Genomic DNA, 17,408 nt, shown 5'->3' with positions numbered 1-17,408 from the left:
TACAGGTAGGGAGTTGCAAGCTTACAAGAAAGAACTTGTGCAACATAGACTAGTGTTAAATTATTTAACAGCTGTCAATGGAGGGTATTGCGTAACTTTGGCCACCCAATACAAATAACACTAGTGACCCCAAGGAGGTGATAGACCGGAAGATGGACGAAATTCTGCAGCTGAAATGGGAATTACGGAAGAACCATAATGCTTCAGTGGCTGAAGTAGAGGAGAAGGTAGAGGAATGGGTTTCATGGTTGAACCCAATTAAATGGTTCTCCAGTCTAGGAGAGTGGGTCCAGGAAATGGTTGCTAGTATAGGTAAACTCCTGATCCTCATATTGGTTGTCGTCATAGTAATTGGCTTATGTGTCAGGTGTGTTCCTATTGTGTTGAAATATGGAAAATGTAAAGATAAGGTAAACCGAAACAATTACATTTTGATGGTGGTTAGAAGTAACAATATGAATACTGAGATAAATGTAGGACTGCATTACAACCCTGAACTAGAAGGTACCATAAGATGATGTATAAATTTAGCCATGCATGAAATGTGTTATTAAAATGTTATGTTAAAACATCTTAAATAATGTAAGTCCCTATTCCCCTTAAAGACTTCCTTTCCCATGATCTCCCAAGATCCGCGGTGTGTCCCAGAGACACATTATTGATGGTTAAAGAATCATCTTCTGCCATCCCATAATATAACATTAAATAATATGTCATAGTGTAAGCCTAAATTAATTTTAAAATCAGATTGTGATAGCATGTTGTTTGCTATCAAAGGGTGGACTGTCGAAGCCGGATAATTGGCTGAGACAGAATCTGTTTAAAATTAAATCGGAACGACACCATTTTGCGAATGGCCGCCCAGCGCCATTTTAGCGAATCTCACACATAAGTACATACGGCGATGCTATTATTTAGCATCGTGCGATTCCCACGCAATAGAAAGATGTTAAAAGTCCTCATTATATAAATACAGACAGTTACTAAAACATATAATATGATCAACCCTGCAAAACACGTACCACGGTGTACTCCATAAACACGTAGCCGCACAACGCTAACTAGCATATTTTCTCAATACCCCAATACTTACACACTGCACACTTACATAAAAAGGTTCCCTAGCATAAAGATTTATATTTAAGGTTTTATTCATTATTACCAAGGTTGTGGAATACCTGTTATTTGATATGTGAGGTTTAGTACATAATAAGCAGACAGTGTTTGGTGTCATTCTAAACTACTGTGTCTTTGCAGATTTCCGCTTCCATCAGTGAGGAGATTGCAACATGTGTCTGCAAGTTATGGAACGTAGAGAGTTAAACATTAAACTGTACTCTGTAATGCAGCCAGCTTAGATTTATTATGCAGTGGGAAAATGGACACAAAGGGCTGTTGGAGGCTGGAATGTGACCATACGAATTGACCTATGAACTGTACTGTAACAGAAGAGCCAGGAAGAAGAACCAATGGAATCATGCCAACCTGTTCTACTGTATTGTCTATCTCTGCTAGAGTATATATGTGGGCTCTCTGAAACTAGATGCTAGTCTTCTTGCTTTGCTGTTGACGGAGGTTTCATCTTTGATGCCGGGATCTGGGTCCAGAGCGCGTGCATATGTAACGACTATACCTTGCGTGTCTGTATAATTTGTTTGCGCTAATTGTATTTAGATCACAGCGTGTAACTATCTGCTTTTATGGTGAATAATAACTTTTTGTGCTTTGGAACCACAATCAAAGTCTGAAAGCAATTATTTCTTGTGCGACTCATAACGCTAAACAGCGACAATTTTAGAAGGTATAGATAGGTAGGAATCGATAGACCCAACACACATTCCTTCTTACCCCCATATGCTATCTGTTATGCCACACAAGTAAAGCATGTGACTGCATTTATTATCTTTCCTCCAAATATTCTCATTTTGTATTGGGGTTCCTGGCAAGGCTGGCAGAAGGTCTATTGGTCTGCTAGCTACCGATATACAGCTGTTATATTAGTGCTTACAATGATCCTAAGACTGCATCACCAACTCACCGAGTACTTGACCTGTAATAACCTTTTCCGAAACATATAAAGGGAACAGGACACTTCTAGCATGACTAAATGGCATAGGAATCTAAAAGCATTAGTTAAATGTACAGTACCATTAAACTAGATGGCACCAGTAACTTAATGCACTAGCTAAATATGCCAACTAAATAGGAATAACCAGATGATGCTATAATAGAAAATAGCTAACCAAATCTTCAGAATAGCTGATTATGTGCTGATTATGCAAAAGGTTTTCATCCTTCTCCCAACAAACACACAGTGCATGTGAGATCAATGTGTTCAATAGAGTCATGAAAAAATAATAATTCTGTGTTATTTGTTAAATCTGATTATGTATCATTAGGAAGATCAAATTACATTTCGATCAATAATGTATGAACGCATTTAATTCTAAGCTGTTCACAAGCTTTCTGTCTCCAAGTTAGATTGTCATAACTTAAAACTGCATACACACACAACGATTTTTTGAACGATTATCGTTAAACGATATAATTTAACGATAATTGTTTGAAAAAATCGTTCACTTTCTGAGTCAAACGATGAACGATTATCGTTCATGCGCGTTCACGTTTGTAGTTTGTAGTTCAGTCAGACTTGTCAACTCAACGATTTTCAGTAAGGGAATATGTAAAAATCGTTTGGAGTTCAAAAAAATCGTTCATTACACTTTAAAAAATCTGACAGATATTCTGACAGATAATCTGACAGAAAATCGTTCATAAAATCGTTGGTAACAAAATCGTTGTGTGTGTATGCAGCTTAAATGATAACAAACAAATAAATTTAATATATTTGAAATATTGATTATTGAAAACAATTAACCTTCATTTTTGCAGGTGGGTTTTCAGAGACATACGCTGCTCTATGTGACTACAATGGTGTATGCTGCAGAGAAGAAGTTCAGTGGGTAAGTAATACAAATGATGCGTAATGGAAGTAGTTGGACAGTGCCATGTTCCAAAACAGTCCTGTATCACAATCTACATCTTATTTCAGGATGTGGATATGATCTATCACTCTCAGGACAGCCGGGAGTTTAACCTGCAAGACTTCAGTCATCTGGAAAGCAGGTCAGGGGGGTAAAGGTAAGAAGGTGCTGTACTTTGTCACTGGCTGCTTTTTCAGTCACAGCATATCTCTTTGTGTCTCCTCAGGGATCTGGCTTTGGTTGTTGCTTCTCTTGCATATAATCAGTATTTTCTCAGGCTGCAGGCTGCAAATCTCAAGCTGGTAAATATGTATTTATTATTAATTACCAGTTATTTATATAGCGCACACCAATCCTGCAGCGCTTTACGGAGAATATTTGGACATTCACATCAGTCCCTGTCCCAATGGAGTTTACACTCTATATTCCCTACCTCATGTATTATGCACACACAATTACACAGTTAACCTACCAGTATATCTTTGGATTGCGGGAGGAAAACCGAATACTCAGAGGAAACCCACGCAGGCACGGGGAGAATATACAAAAGTCACACCATTGGGGCCGTAGTCTGAATCGAACCCATGACCTCAGTAATGTGAGGTAGTAATGCTAACCATTACACCAACCGTGCTGCCCGTAATATGGAACTTATTGTATTTTAGGAGTGTAGGTATGTCTGCATGTTCCTTAATGCGTCATGCAATTGGGATCTATAATCGCACGCATGTGATTGTATTTTTTTAACACAGGGATCGGAGGTGACAGAGCAGATCCTGCACTGCGTGGGCCGATCACAGCACCTCGAGGAGCTGATCCTTGAGGACTGCGGACTGAGAGCGTGAGAGAGGGAGACAGAGAAAGAGGGATATATGGATGGGATACTGAGATAAGGGCAGAGAGGAAGATAGAAGGATATTGGGAGATGTTGTAGGAAATAGTCATAGATTAGTGTATATATCAGTTAGATAAGCAAAGGAAAGGTAACTGGATGGGCAGGACGTCAAGAACAGGAGAGGAATGGGAGGGACTGGTGAAGAAACATGGATGATGAGACATGCAATGCGAAAAGTGTAGCACACTGGGTTACAGCACGGTGCATATGTTTGTATTGTCATTAAGCATGCTTGTAATGTCTGAAAGGAATGTTATTACTATAAGGGGGAATTAAGGGGACATATCTCATTGTTTGGAGGGATAAAATCAGACAGAAGAGTAACAGGAAAAGCTACAAAGGGATTGAGAAATGGACAATGAGCAGCATTTCAGATTAGCTTGTCGTTTCCAAAAGTACAGTACCCCTTCCCCAATACCTTCCCTCTCTCTCACCCCTTATCCCTCTCTCTCCGTTCCTCCTCTCTCTGTCCCTCTCTCTCCTGCAGTGATTTTGCTCTCCGCTTGGCCTCTGTATTGTCAGATAATTCAGCCTCCTCTCTGCATTCACTGAACCTGTCACATAACCCGCTGGAAGACCGAGGTAACCCATCCTCTGCACATGTAACCCCATATCAATAAATCATATACATGAAAGTTCATATTCATAGAGTACTGTGGATACTTATATATATATCTCATCTGCAGGGGCATAACTAGGTCTTTAAAGGCCGCATAGCAAAAGTTTGTAAGGAGTCCTATGTAACACTCAATGGTGAAATATGTATATGACAAATGTAACTTTGACCAGGAAGATGGGCCCCTCTAAGTTCTGAGCCTGATAACAGCTGCACCTTTTGCACCTATGGTAGTTACATCCATGCTCATCTGTGTTCCGTTGTTGTACGAGATAGATAGTTGTGCCTATATAATCAGTGCCTACTCATATGCATCACATATCCAAGCCCAGACTAACTAGGCTATGGATGTATTGACCTAGACATGTACATCATGTGTATAACCTTTCCATCTCTCTAGGAATCTCTGCTCTCTCTCAGCAATTTCTGTATTTTCATGCCGGACTTCGGAGCCTAAATTTGAGCAAAACAAACATCACAGCCAGAGGTACACGGATGTACGCTGTGTTACTGCATGACATTGTCTTACAGTGTTTACTTGGCTGTGCTCATATTTGTGGCTTTAAAACGTGTGTAAAACTGTGGTGTTTACAATGAGTGGGTGTTTGTGCCACTGCGCTTGTGACAAATGGGTGCATGTATAATGTTTATGTGTGTATATTACTGTCACACTTTCTCTCTGTAGGAGCACTCTCTCTGTGTCAGTCTCTCTGCCAGAATGCTCTTTTCTCCTCATCGCTACACTCTCTGACCCTCAGTAAGAACCCTGGACTTCTCGGGAGCGAGGAGACCAATGTGAGACTGACCACTAACCAGATATCACTATGCTTCTATAACTCACTAAATTCATCATCCAGATGTTACAACACGACCAATAATACCAAAAGCAAAGAATCCATGCATGTTTACAATATGACCTTTGATACTTTTTATTATTTATTTTTTCCCCATCGCAAACACATGATTCATTAGTTTAATTTATAAATGTGCAAAAAAAAAAAAAATAGCTTTAAATTACTTCCCCTGGCTGTAGACTAATGAGATACTGTAACATGCTAAGCTTTATGCTTTCATTTTTCTTGTATACCTGTAAAATGTAAAGTATAGCCATTATAAATATATCATGTGTTACTTAAATTAATGTATAATAATAATAATAATTTTATTTAAATAGCGCTTTTCTCCAGCAGAACTCAGGGCCTGATTCAGCAAGGACCACAATAGCAAAGCTGCACGCAGGCTATAGATATATGATGTATGCACAAAGCGTATAGATATATGATGTATGCATGCAGGCTATAGATATGTGATGTATGTACGCAGGCAGCTTTGCAATTGCGATCCTTGCAATTATGGTAATGCAGCTGGAGGCATCACGCCTCCTGCTGCATTACATATCCGAGCTGCATTGGATACTCTGCGGACCATCGGCCGGCTGCGTGATCCATGGGGTCCCGCAGCCGGCCTCCGCAGATTAGAGTAAGAGGAGAGGAAATGTCCGTCAGACGATGGAGATCCTGGCCTCTTCCTTCCCCCCCAATGGTGGTGACACGCCTCCATTTCGGGAAACTGAGGGCATCGCCGCCCCCTCCCCGCCCCAAACGGCAGCAGACTGTCAATCACTGACAGTCTGCTGACAGTCTCCGTGCGGGCTCGCAGACCCGTTCTGCACATGCACAGAACGGGTCTGGCGCCTGCACAGATTCCTGAATCTGAATTTGGCCCTCAGTTGCTTTACAAGCACAGAAATATAGCACAGAGGTTTTAATGGTATAGCAAGAACAAAAGAAAACAAAAAACAATTAACATAGTGAACAAACAGGGACAATGCACTTAATGCAGGGTTAGTGAAGCCATTTTGACTAATAAATTCAATAGGTTATATAACCCACCCACGAAAGGTACCAGGTGAGGTGGCCATTTGGGCGCGCTACATAGGATACCTTAGGGTGGAATAAGAAATGCCTAGAAGAGATGATACAAGATGGGGAAGTTGCAGTGTACTAAAGATAGAAGCAGAGCCCTTACATAATCATCAGTTCCAAGTGTTTTTCATCCCGCCCACGGGCGTACCAGTCGAGGCAACTAAACAGAAAACTTATCCAGCTGTATAACCAAATCACAGTTTAATTGAGGCTACAGAATATAGTTATCGCCAAAAAAGTTTAAACCCAGATTCTGGTGCTAACGCATGTCACTATAATGTCACATCACCTCCTAAGCCTTGGGCACCATTACTCCATTGTACCATTCTCATCTAACGTTCCACAATTAGGCTGCATGCTTTACATAATGTTTACATTATCTTCTGCAACACTTCTTTATTTCTGTCTTCTTTTCCTGAATTTCATTAAATACTGAAATGTCTACTCCAGTTAATATTTCAAAATGTTCCTTACAAAACCCAGGCTCCATTCCCTTCATGTGATACAGATTACTTTTAACACTTCCTTGTAATTTACTAATACTTCACAAAACAAAACACACACCTTCTTATACAGCTGCATTAACTGAATAACAACTAATCTCTGTTTTCTAGGCACTTTACACTTTTCTGTCTCATCCAAATTCGTTGGTTTATTTGGATCTCTCAGGAACAGACTGTGCTGTGGACGCTGTAAGAGAAGGGCCATGTGTGGGGTTACTGTATGGGTGCTAGTGGTGCAGGAAATGCTGAGTGCTGGAATATCAGTGGTGTATGGTGTGGTGTTGGGTAAGATGGTGGATGAGAGCAGAGTGCTGGAATATCAGTGGTGTATGGTGTGGTGTTGGGTAAGATGATGGATGAGAGCAGAGTGCTGGAATATCAGTGGTGTATGGTGTGGAGTTGGGTAAGATGATGGATGAGATCAGAGTACTGGAATATCAGTGGTGTATGGTGTGGTGTTGGGTAAGATGATGGATGAGAGCAGAGTGCTAGAATATCAGTGGTGTATGGTGTGGAGTTGGGTAAGATGATGGATGAGATCAGAGTACTGGAATATCAGTGGTCAATGGTGTGGTGTTGGGTAAGATGATGGATGAGAGCAGAGTGCTGGAATATCAGTGGTGTATGGTGTGGAGTTAGGTAAGATGATGGATGAGATCAGAGTACTGGAATATCAGTGGTCAATGGTGTGGTGTTGGGTAAGATGATGGATGAGAGCAGAGTGCTGGAATATCAGTGGTGTATGGTGTGGAGTTGGGTAAGATGATGGATGAGATCAGAGTACTGGAATATCAGTGGTGTATGGTGTGGAGTTGGGTAAGATGATGGATGAGAGCACAGTGCTGGAATATCAGTGGTGTATGGTGTGGTGTTGGGTAAGATGATGGATGAGAGCAGAGTGCTGGAATATCAGTGGTGTATGGTGTGGTGTTGGGAAGATGATGGATGAGAGCAGTGCTGGAATATCAGTGGTGTATGGTGTGGTGTTGGGTAAGATGATGGATGAGATCAGAGTACTGGAATATCAGTGGTGTATGGTGTGGTGTTGGGTAAGATGATGGATGAGAGCATAGTGCTGGAATATCAGTGGTGTATGGTGTGGAGTTGGGTAAGATGATGGATGAGATCAGAATACTGGAATATCAGTGGTCAATGGTGTGGTGTTGGGTAAGATGATGGATGAGAGCAGAGTGCTGGAATATCAGTGGTGTATGGTGTGGTGTTGGGTAAGATGATGGAAGAGAGCAGAGTGCTGGAATATCAGTGGTGTATGGTGTGGTGTTGGAAAGATGATGGATGAGAGCAGTGCTGGTATATCAGTGGTGTATGGTGTGGTGTAGGGTAAGATGATGGATGAGATCAGAGTACTGGAATATCAGTGGTGTATGGTGTGGTGTTGGGTAAGATGATGGATGAGAGCAGAGTGCTGGAATATCAGTGGTGTATGGTGTGGTGTTGGGTATAATGATGGATGAGAGCAGAGTGCTGGAATATCAGTGGTGTATGGTGTGGTGTTGGGTAAGATGATGGATGAGAGCAGAGTGCTGGAATATCAGTGGTGTATGGTGTGGTGTTGGGTAAGATGATGGATGAGAGCAGAGTGCTGGAATATCAGTGGTGTATGGTGTGGTGTTGGGTAAGATGATGGATGAGAGCAGAGTGCTGGAATATCAGTGGTGTATGGTGTGGAGTTGGGTAAGATGATGGATGAGATCAGAGTACTGGAATATCAGTGGTCAATGGTGTGGTGTTGGGTAAGATGATGGATGAGAGCAGAGTGCTGGAATATCATTGGTGTATGGTGTGGAGTTGGGTAAGATGATGGATGAGATCAGAGTACTGGAATATCAGTGGTCAATGGTGTGGTGTTGGGTAAGATGATGGATGAGAGCAGAGTGCTGGAATATCAGTGGTGTATGGTGTGGTGTTGGGTAAGATGATGGATGAGAGCAGAGTGCTGGAATATCAGTGGTGTATGGTGTGGTGTTGGGAAGATGATGGATGAGAGCAGTGCTGGAATATCAGTGGTGTATGGTGTGGTGTTGGGTAAGATGATGGATGAGAGCAGAGTGCTGGAATATCAGTGGTGTATGGTGTGGTGTTGGGTAAGATGATGGATGAGAGCAGAGTGCTGGAATATCAGTGGTGTATGGTGTGGTGTTGGGTAAGATGATGGATGAGAGCAGAGTGCTGGAATATCAGTGGTGTATGGTGTGGTGTTGGGTAAGATGATGGATGAGAGCAGAGTGCTGGAATATCAGTGGTGTATGGTGTGGTGTTGGGTAAGATGATGGATGAGAGCAGAGTGCTGGAATATCAGTGGTGTACGGTGTGGAGTTGGGTAAGATGATGGATGAGATCAGAGTACTGGAATATCAGTGGTCAATGGTGTGGTGTTGGGTAAGATGATGGATGAGAGCAGAGTGCTGGAATATCAGTGGTGTATGGTGTGGAGTTGGGTAAGATGATGGATGAGATCAGAGTGCTGGAATATCAGTGGTGTATGGTGTGGTGTTGGGTAAGATGATGGATGAGAGCAGAGTACTGGAATATCAGTGGTGTATGGTGTGGTGTTGGGTAAGATGATGGATGAGAGCAGAGTGCTGGAATATCAGTGGTGTATGGTGTGGAGTTGGGAAGATGATGGATGAGAGCAGAGTACTGGAATATCAGCGGTGTATGGTGTGGTGTTGGGTGAGATGATGGATGAGAGCAGAGTGCTGGAATATCAGTGGTGTATGGTGTGGTGTTGGGAAGATGATGGATGAGAGCAGAGTGCTGGAATATCAGTGGTGTATGGTGTGGTGTTGGGAAGATGATGGATGAGAGCAGAGTGCTGGAATATCAGTGGTGTATGGTGTGGTGTTGGGTAAGATGATGGATGAGAGCAGAGTACTGGAATATCAGTGGTGTATGGTGTGGTGTTGGGTAAGATGATGGATGAGAGCAGAGTGCTGGAATATCAGTGGTGTATGGTGTGGAGTTGGGAAGATGATGGATGAGAGCAGAGTACTGGAATATCAGCGGTGTATGGTGTGGTGTTGGGTGAGATGATGGATGAGAGCAGAGTGCTGGAATATCAGTGGTGTATGGTGTGGTGTTGGGTAAGATGATGGATGAGAGCAGAGTGCTGGAATATCAGTGGTGTATGGTGTGGTGTTGGGAAGATGATGGATGAGAGCAGAGTGCTGGAATATCAGTGGTGTATGGTGTGGAGTTGGGTAAGATGATGGATGAGATCAGAGTACTGGAATATCAGTGGTGTATGGTGTGGTGTTGGGTAAGATGATGGATGAGAGCAGAGTGCTGGAATATCAGTGGTCAATGGTGTGGTGTTGGGTAAGATGATGGATGAGAGCAGTGCTGGAATATCAGTGGTGTATGGTGTGGTGTTGGGTAAGATGGTAAATGAGAGCAGAGTGCTGGAATATCAGTGGTATATGGTGTGGTGTTGGGTAAGATGGTGGATGAGAGCAGAGTGCTGGAATATCAGTGGTGTATGGTGTGGTGTTGGGTAAGATGATGAATGAGAGCAGTGCTGGAATATCAGTGGTGTATGGTGTGGTGTTGGGTAAGATGATGGATGAGAGCAGAGTACTGGAATATCAGTGGTGTATGGTGTGGTGTTGGGTAAGATGATGGATGAGAGCAGTGCTGGAATATCAGTGGTGTATGGTGTGGTGTTGGGTGAGATGATGGATGAGAGCAGAGTGCTGGAATATCAGTGGTGTATGGTGTGGTGTTGGGTAAGATGATGGATGAGAGCAGAGTGCTGGAATATCAGTGGTGTATGGTGTGGTGTTGGGTAAGATGGTGGATGAGAGCAGAGTGCTGGAATATCAGTGGTGTATGGTGTGGTGTTGGGTAAGATGATGGATGAGAGCACAGTGCTGGAATATCAGTGGTGTATGGTGTGGAGTTGGGTAAGATGATGGATGAGAGCACAGTGCTGGAATATCAGTGGTGTATGGTGTGGAGTTGGGTAAAATGATGGATGAGAGCAGAGTGCTGGAATATCAGTGGTGTATGGTGTGGTGTTGGGTAAGATGATGGATGAGAGCAGAGTGCTGGAATATCAGTGGTGTATGGTGTGGAGTTGGGTAAGATGATGGATGAGAGCAGAGTGCTGGAATATCAGTGGTGTATGGTGTGGTGTTGGGTAAGATGATGGATGAGAGCACAGTGCTGGAATATCAGTGGTGTATGGTGTGGAGTTGGGTAAGATGACGGATGAGAGCAGAGTGCTGGAATATCAGTGGTGTATGGTGTGGAGTTGGGTAAGATGATGGATGAGAGCAGAGTACTGGAATGTCAGTGGTGTATAGTGTGGTGTTGGGTAAAATGATGGATGAGAGCAGAGTGCTGGAATATCAGTGGTGTATGGTGTGGTGTTGGGTAAGAGCAGAGTGCTGGAATATCAGTGGTGTATGGTGTGGTGTTGGCTAAGATGATGGATGAGAGCAGAGTGCTGGAATATCAGTGGTCAATGGTGTGGTGTTGGGTAAGATGATGGATGAGAGCAGTGCTGGAATATCAGTGGTGTATGGTGTGGTGTTGGGTAAGATGGTGGATGAGAGCAGAGTGCTGGAATATCAGTGGTGTATGGTGTGGTGTTGGGTAAGATGGTGGATGAGAGCAGAGTGCTGGAATATCAGTGGTGTATGGTGTGGTGTTGGGTAAGATGATGAATGAGAGCAGTGCTGGAATGTCAGTGGTGTATGGTGTGGTGTTGGGTAAGATGATGGATGAGAGCAGAGTGCTGGAATATCAGTGGTGTATGGTGTGGTGTTGGGTAAGATGATGGATGAGAGCAGTGCTGGAATATCAGTGGTGTATGGTGTGGTGTTGGGTGAGATGATGGATGAGAGCAGAGTGCTGGAATATCAGTGGTGTATGGTGTGGTGTTGGGTAAGATGATGGATGAGAGCAGAGTGCTGGAATATCAGTGGTGTATGGTGTGGTGTTGGGTAAGATGGTGGATGAGAGCAGAGTGCTGGAATATCAGTGGTGTATGGTGTGGTGTTGGGTAAGATGATGAATGAGAGCAGTGCTGGAATATCAGTGGTGTATGGTGTGGAGTTGGGTAAGATGATGGATGAGAGCAGAGTGCTGGAATATCAGTGGTGTATGGTGTGGTGTTGGGTAAGATGATGGATGAGAGCAGTGCTGGAATATCAGTGGTGTATGGTGTGGTGTTGGGTGAGATGATGGATGAGAGCAGAGTGCTGGAATATCAGTGGTGTATGGTGTGGTGTTGGGTAAGATGATGGATGAGAGCAGAGTGCTGGAATATCAGTGGTGTATGGTGTGGTGTTGGGTAAGATGGTGGATGAGAGCAGAGTGCTGGAATATCAGTGGTGTATGGTGTGGTGTTGGGTAAGATGATGGATGAGAGCACAGTGCTGGAATATCAGTGGTGTATGGTGTGGAGTTGGGTAAGATGATGGATGAGAGCACAGTGCTGGAATATCAGTGGTGTATGGTGTGGAGTTGGGTAAGATGATGGATGAGAGCAGAGTGCTGAAATATCAGTGTTGTATGGTGTGGAGTTGGGTAAGATGATGGATGAGAGCAGAGTACTGGAATATCAGTGGTGTATAGTGTGGTGTTGGGTAAAATGATGGATGAGAGCAGAGTGCTGGAATATCAGTGGTGTATGGTGTGGTGTTGGGTAAGAGCAGAGTGCTGGAATATCAGTGGTGTATGGTGTGGTGTTGGGTAAGATGATGGATGAGAGCAGAGTGCTGGAATATCAGTGGTGTATGGTGTGGTGTTGGGTAAGATGGTGGATGAGAGCAGAGTGCTGGAATATCAGTGGTGTATGGTGTGGTGTTGGGTAAGATGACGGATGAGAGCAGAGTGCTGGAATATCAGTGGTGTATGGTGTAGAGTTGGGTAAGATGATGGATGAGAGCAGAATGCTGGAATATCAGTGGTGTATGATGTGGTGTTGGGTAAGATGATGAATAAGAGCAGAGTGCTGGAATATCAGTGGTGTATGGTGTGGTGTTGGGTAAGATGATGGATGAGAGCAGAGTGCTGGAATATCAGTGGTCAATGGTGTGGTGTTGGGTAAGATGATGGATGAGAGCAGTGCTGGAATATCAGTGGTGTATGGTGTGGTGTTGGGTAAGATGGTTGATGAGAGCAGAGTGCTGGAATATCAGTGGTGTATGGTGTGGTGTTGGGTAAGATGGTGGATGAGAGCAGAGTGCTGGAATATCAGTGGTGTATGGTGTGGTGTTGGGTAAGATGATGAATGAGAGCTTTGCTGGAATATCAGTGGTGTATGGTGTGGTGTTGGGTAAGATGATGGATGAGAGCAGAGTGCTGGAATATCAGTGGTGTATGGTGTGGTGTTGGGTAAGATGATGGATGAGAGCAGTGCTGGAATATCAGTGGTGTATGGTGTGGTGTTGGGTGAGATGATGGATGAGAGCAGAGTGCTGGAATATCAGTGGTGTATGGTGTGGTGTTGGGTAAGATGATGGATGAGAGCAGAGTGCTGGAATATCAGTGGTGTATGGTGTGGTGTTGGGTAAGATGGTGGATGAGAGCAGAGTGCTGGAATATCAGTGGTGTATGGTGTGGTGTTGGGTAAGATGATGGATTAGAGCACAGTGCTGGAATATCAGTGGTGTATGGTGTGGAGTTGGGTAAGATGATGGATGAGAGCACAGTGCTGGAATATCAGTGGTGTATGGTGTGGAGTTGGGTAAGATGATGGATGAGAGCAGAGTGCTGAAATATCAGTGTTGTATGGTGTGGAGTTGGGTAAGATGATGGATGAGAGCAGAGTACTGGAATATCAGTGGTGTATAGTGTGGTGTTGGGTAAAATGATGGATGAGAGCAGAGTGCTGGAATATCAGTGGTGTATGGTGTGGTGTTGGGTAAGAGCAGAGTGCTGGAATATCAGTGGTGTATGGTGTGGTGTTGGGTAAGATGATGGATGAGAGCAGAGTGCTGGAATATCAGTGGTGTATGGTGTGGTGTTGGGTAAGATGACGGATGAGAGCAGAGTGCTGGAATATCAGTGGTGTATGGTGTGGAGTTGGGTAAGATGATGGATGAGAGCAGAATGCTGGAATATCAGTGGTGTATGATGTGGTGTTGGGTAAGATGATGAATAAGAGCAGAGTGCTGGAATATCAGTGGTGTATGGTGTGGTGTTGGGTAAGATGATGGATGAGAGCAGAGTGCTGGAATATCAGTGGTCAATGGTGTGGTGTTGGGTAAGATGATGGATGAGAGCAGTGCTGGAATATCAGTGGTGTATGGTGTGGTGTTGGGTAAGATGGTTGATGAGAGCAGAGTGCTGGAATATCAGTGGTGTATGGTGTGGTGTTGGGTAAGATGGTGGATGAGAGCAGAGTGCTGGAATATCAGTGGTGTATGGTGTGGTGTTGGGTAAGATGATGAATGAGAGCTTTGCTGGAATATCAGTGGTGTATGGTGTGGTGTTGGGTAAGATGATGGATGAGAGCAGAGTGCTGGAATATCAGTGGTGTATGGTGTAGTGTTGGGTAAGATGATGGATGAGAGCAGTGCTGGAATATCAGTGGTGTATGGTGTGGTGTTGGGTGAGATGATGGATGAGAGCAGAGTGCTGGAATATCAGTGGTGTATGGTGTGGTGTTGGGTAAGATGATGGATGAGAGCAGAGTGCTGGAATATCAGTGGTGTATGGTGTGGTGTTGGGTAAGATGGTGGATGAGAGCAGAGTGCTGGAATATCAGTGGTGTATGGTGTGGTGTTGGGTAAGATGATGGATTAGAGCACAGTGCTGGAATATCAGTGGTGTATGGTGTGGAGTTGGGTAAGATGATGGATGAGAGCACAGTGCTGGAATATCAGTGGTGTATGGTGTGGAGTTGGGTAAAATGATGGATGAGAGCAGAGTGCTGGAATATCAGTGGTGTATGGTGTGGTATTGGGTAAGATGATGGATGAGAGCAGAGTGCTGGAATATCAGTGGTGTATGGTGTGGAGTTGGGTAAGATGATGGATGAGAGCAGAGTGCTGGAATATCAGTGGTGTATGGTGTGGTGTTGGGTAAGATGATGGATGAGAGCACAGTGCTGGAATATCAGTGGTGTATGGTGTGGAGTTGGGTAAGATGATGGATGAGAGCAGAGTGCTGGAATATCAGTGGTGTATGGTGTGGAGTTGGGTAAGATGATGGATGAGAGCAGAGTACTGGAATATCAGTGGTGTATAGTGTGGTGTTGGGTAAAATGATGGATGAGAGCAGAGTGCTGGAATATCTGGTGTATGGTGTGGTGTTGGGTAAGAGCAGAGTGCTGGAATATCAGTGGTGTATGGTGTGGTGTTGGGTAAGATGATGGATGAGAGCAGAGTGCTGGAATATCAGTGGTGTATGGTGTGGTGTTGGGTAAGATGGTGGATGAGAGCAGAGTGCTGGAATATCAGTGGTGTATGGTGTGGTGTTGGGTAAGATGACGGATGAGAGCAGAGTGCTGGAATATCAGTGGTGTATGGTGTGGAGTTGGGTAAGATGATGGATGAGAGCAGAATGCTGGAATATCAGTGGTGTATGGTGTGGTGTTGGGTAAGATGATGAATAAGAGCAGAGTGCTGGAATATCAGTGGTGTATGGTGTGGTGTTGGGTAAGATGATGGATGAGAGCAGAGTGCTGGAATATCAGTGGTGTATGGTGTGGTGTTGGGTAAGATGACGGATGAGAGCAGAGTGCTGGATTTGATGAAGAATGAACAGAGAAAATGCAACAAATAAAGATGACTTGAGGATATTGCAGCTGTACTGTCTCATTTCAGATTTTTGGGGCATTAGCTCTTGGTTGCTGCTCCTGTCTGTCACATCTTGACCTCTCTAAAAACTCCTTGTCGCACCGGTAGGTGTCCTTTTTTTGTATTGAGTTTTATACTGGTAGTTTGAGCTATGAGATGGATAAATTATTTAATAGCATGATAATTTATTCTTTTAAACCACCCTTAAATTAATAGTAAAAATAAAGGGGAGAGTGTACTGATGAAGGAAAAATGTGTTCACTGGAAATGAATAAACAAATACAATAAAACAATGTATCTAGGACAGTAAGTAATACAATCATAGGACCTGTGTGCATGCAGGGCCTGATTTAGATATGGCCAATATTTACGCAGTTGAGCGATTATCGGCTGACTGTGCATGCGTCACGGGTCGCACTGCACAGTCAGCCGATAATCGGACATGTATCAAACATGTATCTTTCTACATCTGCGATCCAGTATGCAGAAAATATGGCGCCATTGTCTCAGTTCTCAGTTTCAATTCTGCGTGACCATAAGGGTCCTCAGATTGTCGATTATCAAAGGATCTGTGACCACTGCTGGGTATTTGTACATTTCCAGGTGGCTACATGTATTAGCATATTTACACACACCAGCTGCATACGTACATACAGCCCGCAGACAACTAAATGGTTAAAAAATGCGCATATACTATGAAAATTGATAGAGTCTGTTACAACAGAAGATACTATAAAGTGGTGATGTCAGGCACAAAAGGCACAGCTTATAGTCTCTGAGGGCCAATGTTGGTAATAAAAGGATACACTGCACCCCAATATTGAGGTGAGCTGCAGTTGTGGGTCATGTATTCACTATTTCCACTACAGTTGGACACAGATACACAGCAGTGCTTGTTTCTTACATATACCAATAGCAGACTGCTGCTAGCATTGTTATTAGTTTGCCGCAGAATGATTATATGAATCTTTATTTGATTTGAGTGTGAATTTCCTCTGGAAAAGACTCTGGGCCTGATTCAGAGCCGCTCGTAAGCGCCCACTCGTTCGCTCCGAGCGATGTTCGCACATCTGCGCATGCGTATGGGTCACAATGCGCATGCGCCAACCAGTCAGTGCGGTCGGAAAACGTGTGTTCGCAAAATTGCGAGTGCCTGCTAATTTGAGTGACAGGATGAGGCGTTTGTGGGTGATAACAGGGGAAGGCGCTTGAAAACGGGGAGTGGAGATCCGAACGCAGGCGTGCCAAACGGTCAAAATGGGCGTTTTAAGAGTGTGCATAATTAACAAAACAGCGTCATCGGCCACGTCACTTGGTTGTTTCTTAGCCTGAACTGTTCGCATGATTGCGGTAGGAAAATCCAACCACAAGCACTGCGAGCCATTCAGACGCCTTTCGATGTACTCGATTAATCTAATAAATAGCGGAGATGACGTATGATGCGAGCGGCCAGGGGACGTCTTTACAAAATAGCGAGCGCATGTTTCGTTCGCTCGCTCAGACATAGAGGCGTCAACAGACCGCAAAGAGCAAGCGCTAAATTTAAATAGCCGGCCCCTTTTTCTGAACGAGCGAGCGCAAATAGCGTCCGGCTCTGAATCAGGCCCTCTGTATCATATTCTATAGCAAACAGTGATTGGTGCACACCACATATAGTCGTAATGTAGGGAATAGTATATGATTACTGGTTTCCACTTTAGACTTGCTCACATTT

General features: G+C 43.8%; 1 protein-coding gene across 4 annotated transcripts in view; it reads left to right on the top strand.

Moving 5' to 3' along the window:
• The window catches only part of CARMIL3 (capping protein regulator and myosin 1 linker 3), a 121,916-nt gene that overhangs the window by 69,536 nt on the left and 34,972 nt on the right, over positions 1–17,408 (top strand). For all 4 annotated transcript variants that reach the window (XM_088469982.1, XM_088469984.1, XM_088469981.1 and 1 more), the window contains exons 7-15: positions 2,893–2,963; positions 3,053–3,126; positions 3,211–3,286; positions 3,737–3,825; positions 4,367–4,461; positions 4,896–4,982; positions 5,181–5,290; positions 7,035–7,112; positions 15,722–15,798. In XM_088469982.1, the coding sequence (XP_088326108.1) occupies positions 2,893–2,963; positions 3,053–3,126; positions 3,211–3,286; positions 3,737–3,825; positions 4,367–4,461; positions 4,896–4,982; positions 5,181–5,290; positions 7,035–7,112; positions 15,722–15,798 (757 nt within the window). The remainder of the gene's footprint in view (positions 1–2,892; positions 2,964–3,052; positions 3,127–3,210; positions 3,287–3,736; positions 3,826–4,366; positions 4,462–4,895; positions 4,983–5,180; positions 5,291–7,034; positions 7,113–15,721; positions 15,799–17,408) is intronic.

This window comes from Taudactylus pleione, unplaced genomic scaffold (genome assembly GCF_031769625.1).
Source record: "Taudactylus pleione unplaced genomic scaffold, aTauple2 ptg000095l, whole genome shotgun sequence".
Taxonomy (NCBI): domain Eukaryota; kingdom Metazoa; phylum Chordata; class Amphibia; order Anura; family Myobatrachidae; genus Taudactylus; species Taudactylus pleione.
The sequence above is the reverse complement of the archived record's forward strand: the minus strand, read 5'-3'. Positions and strand labels throughout refer to the sequence as shown.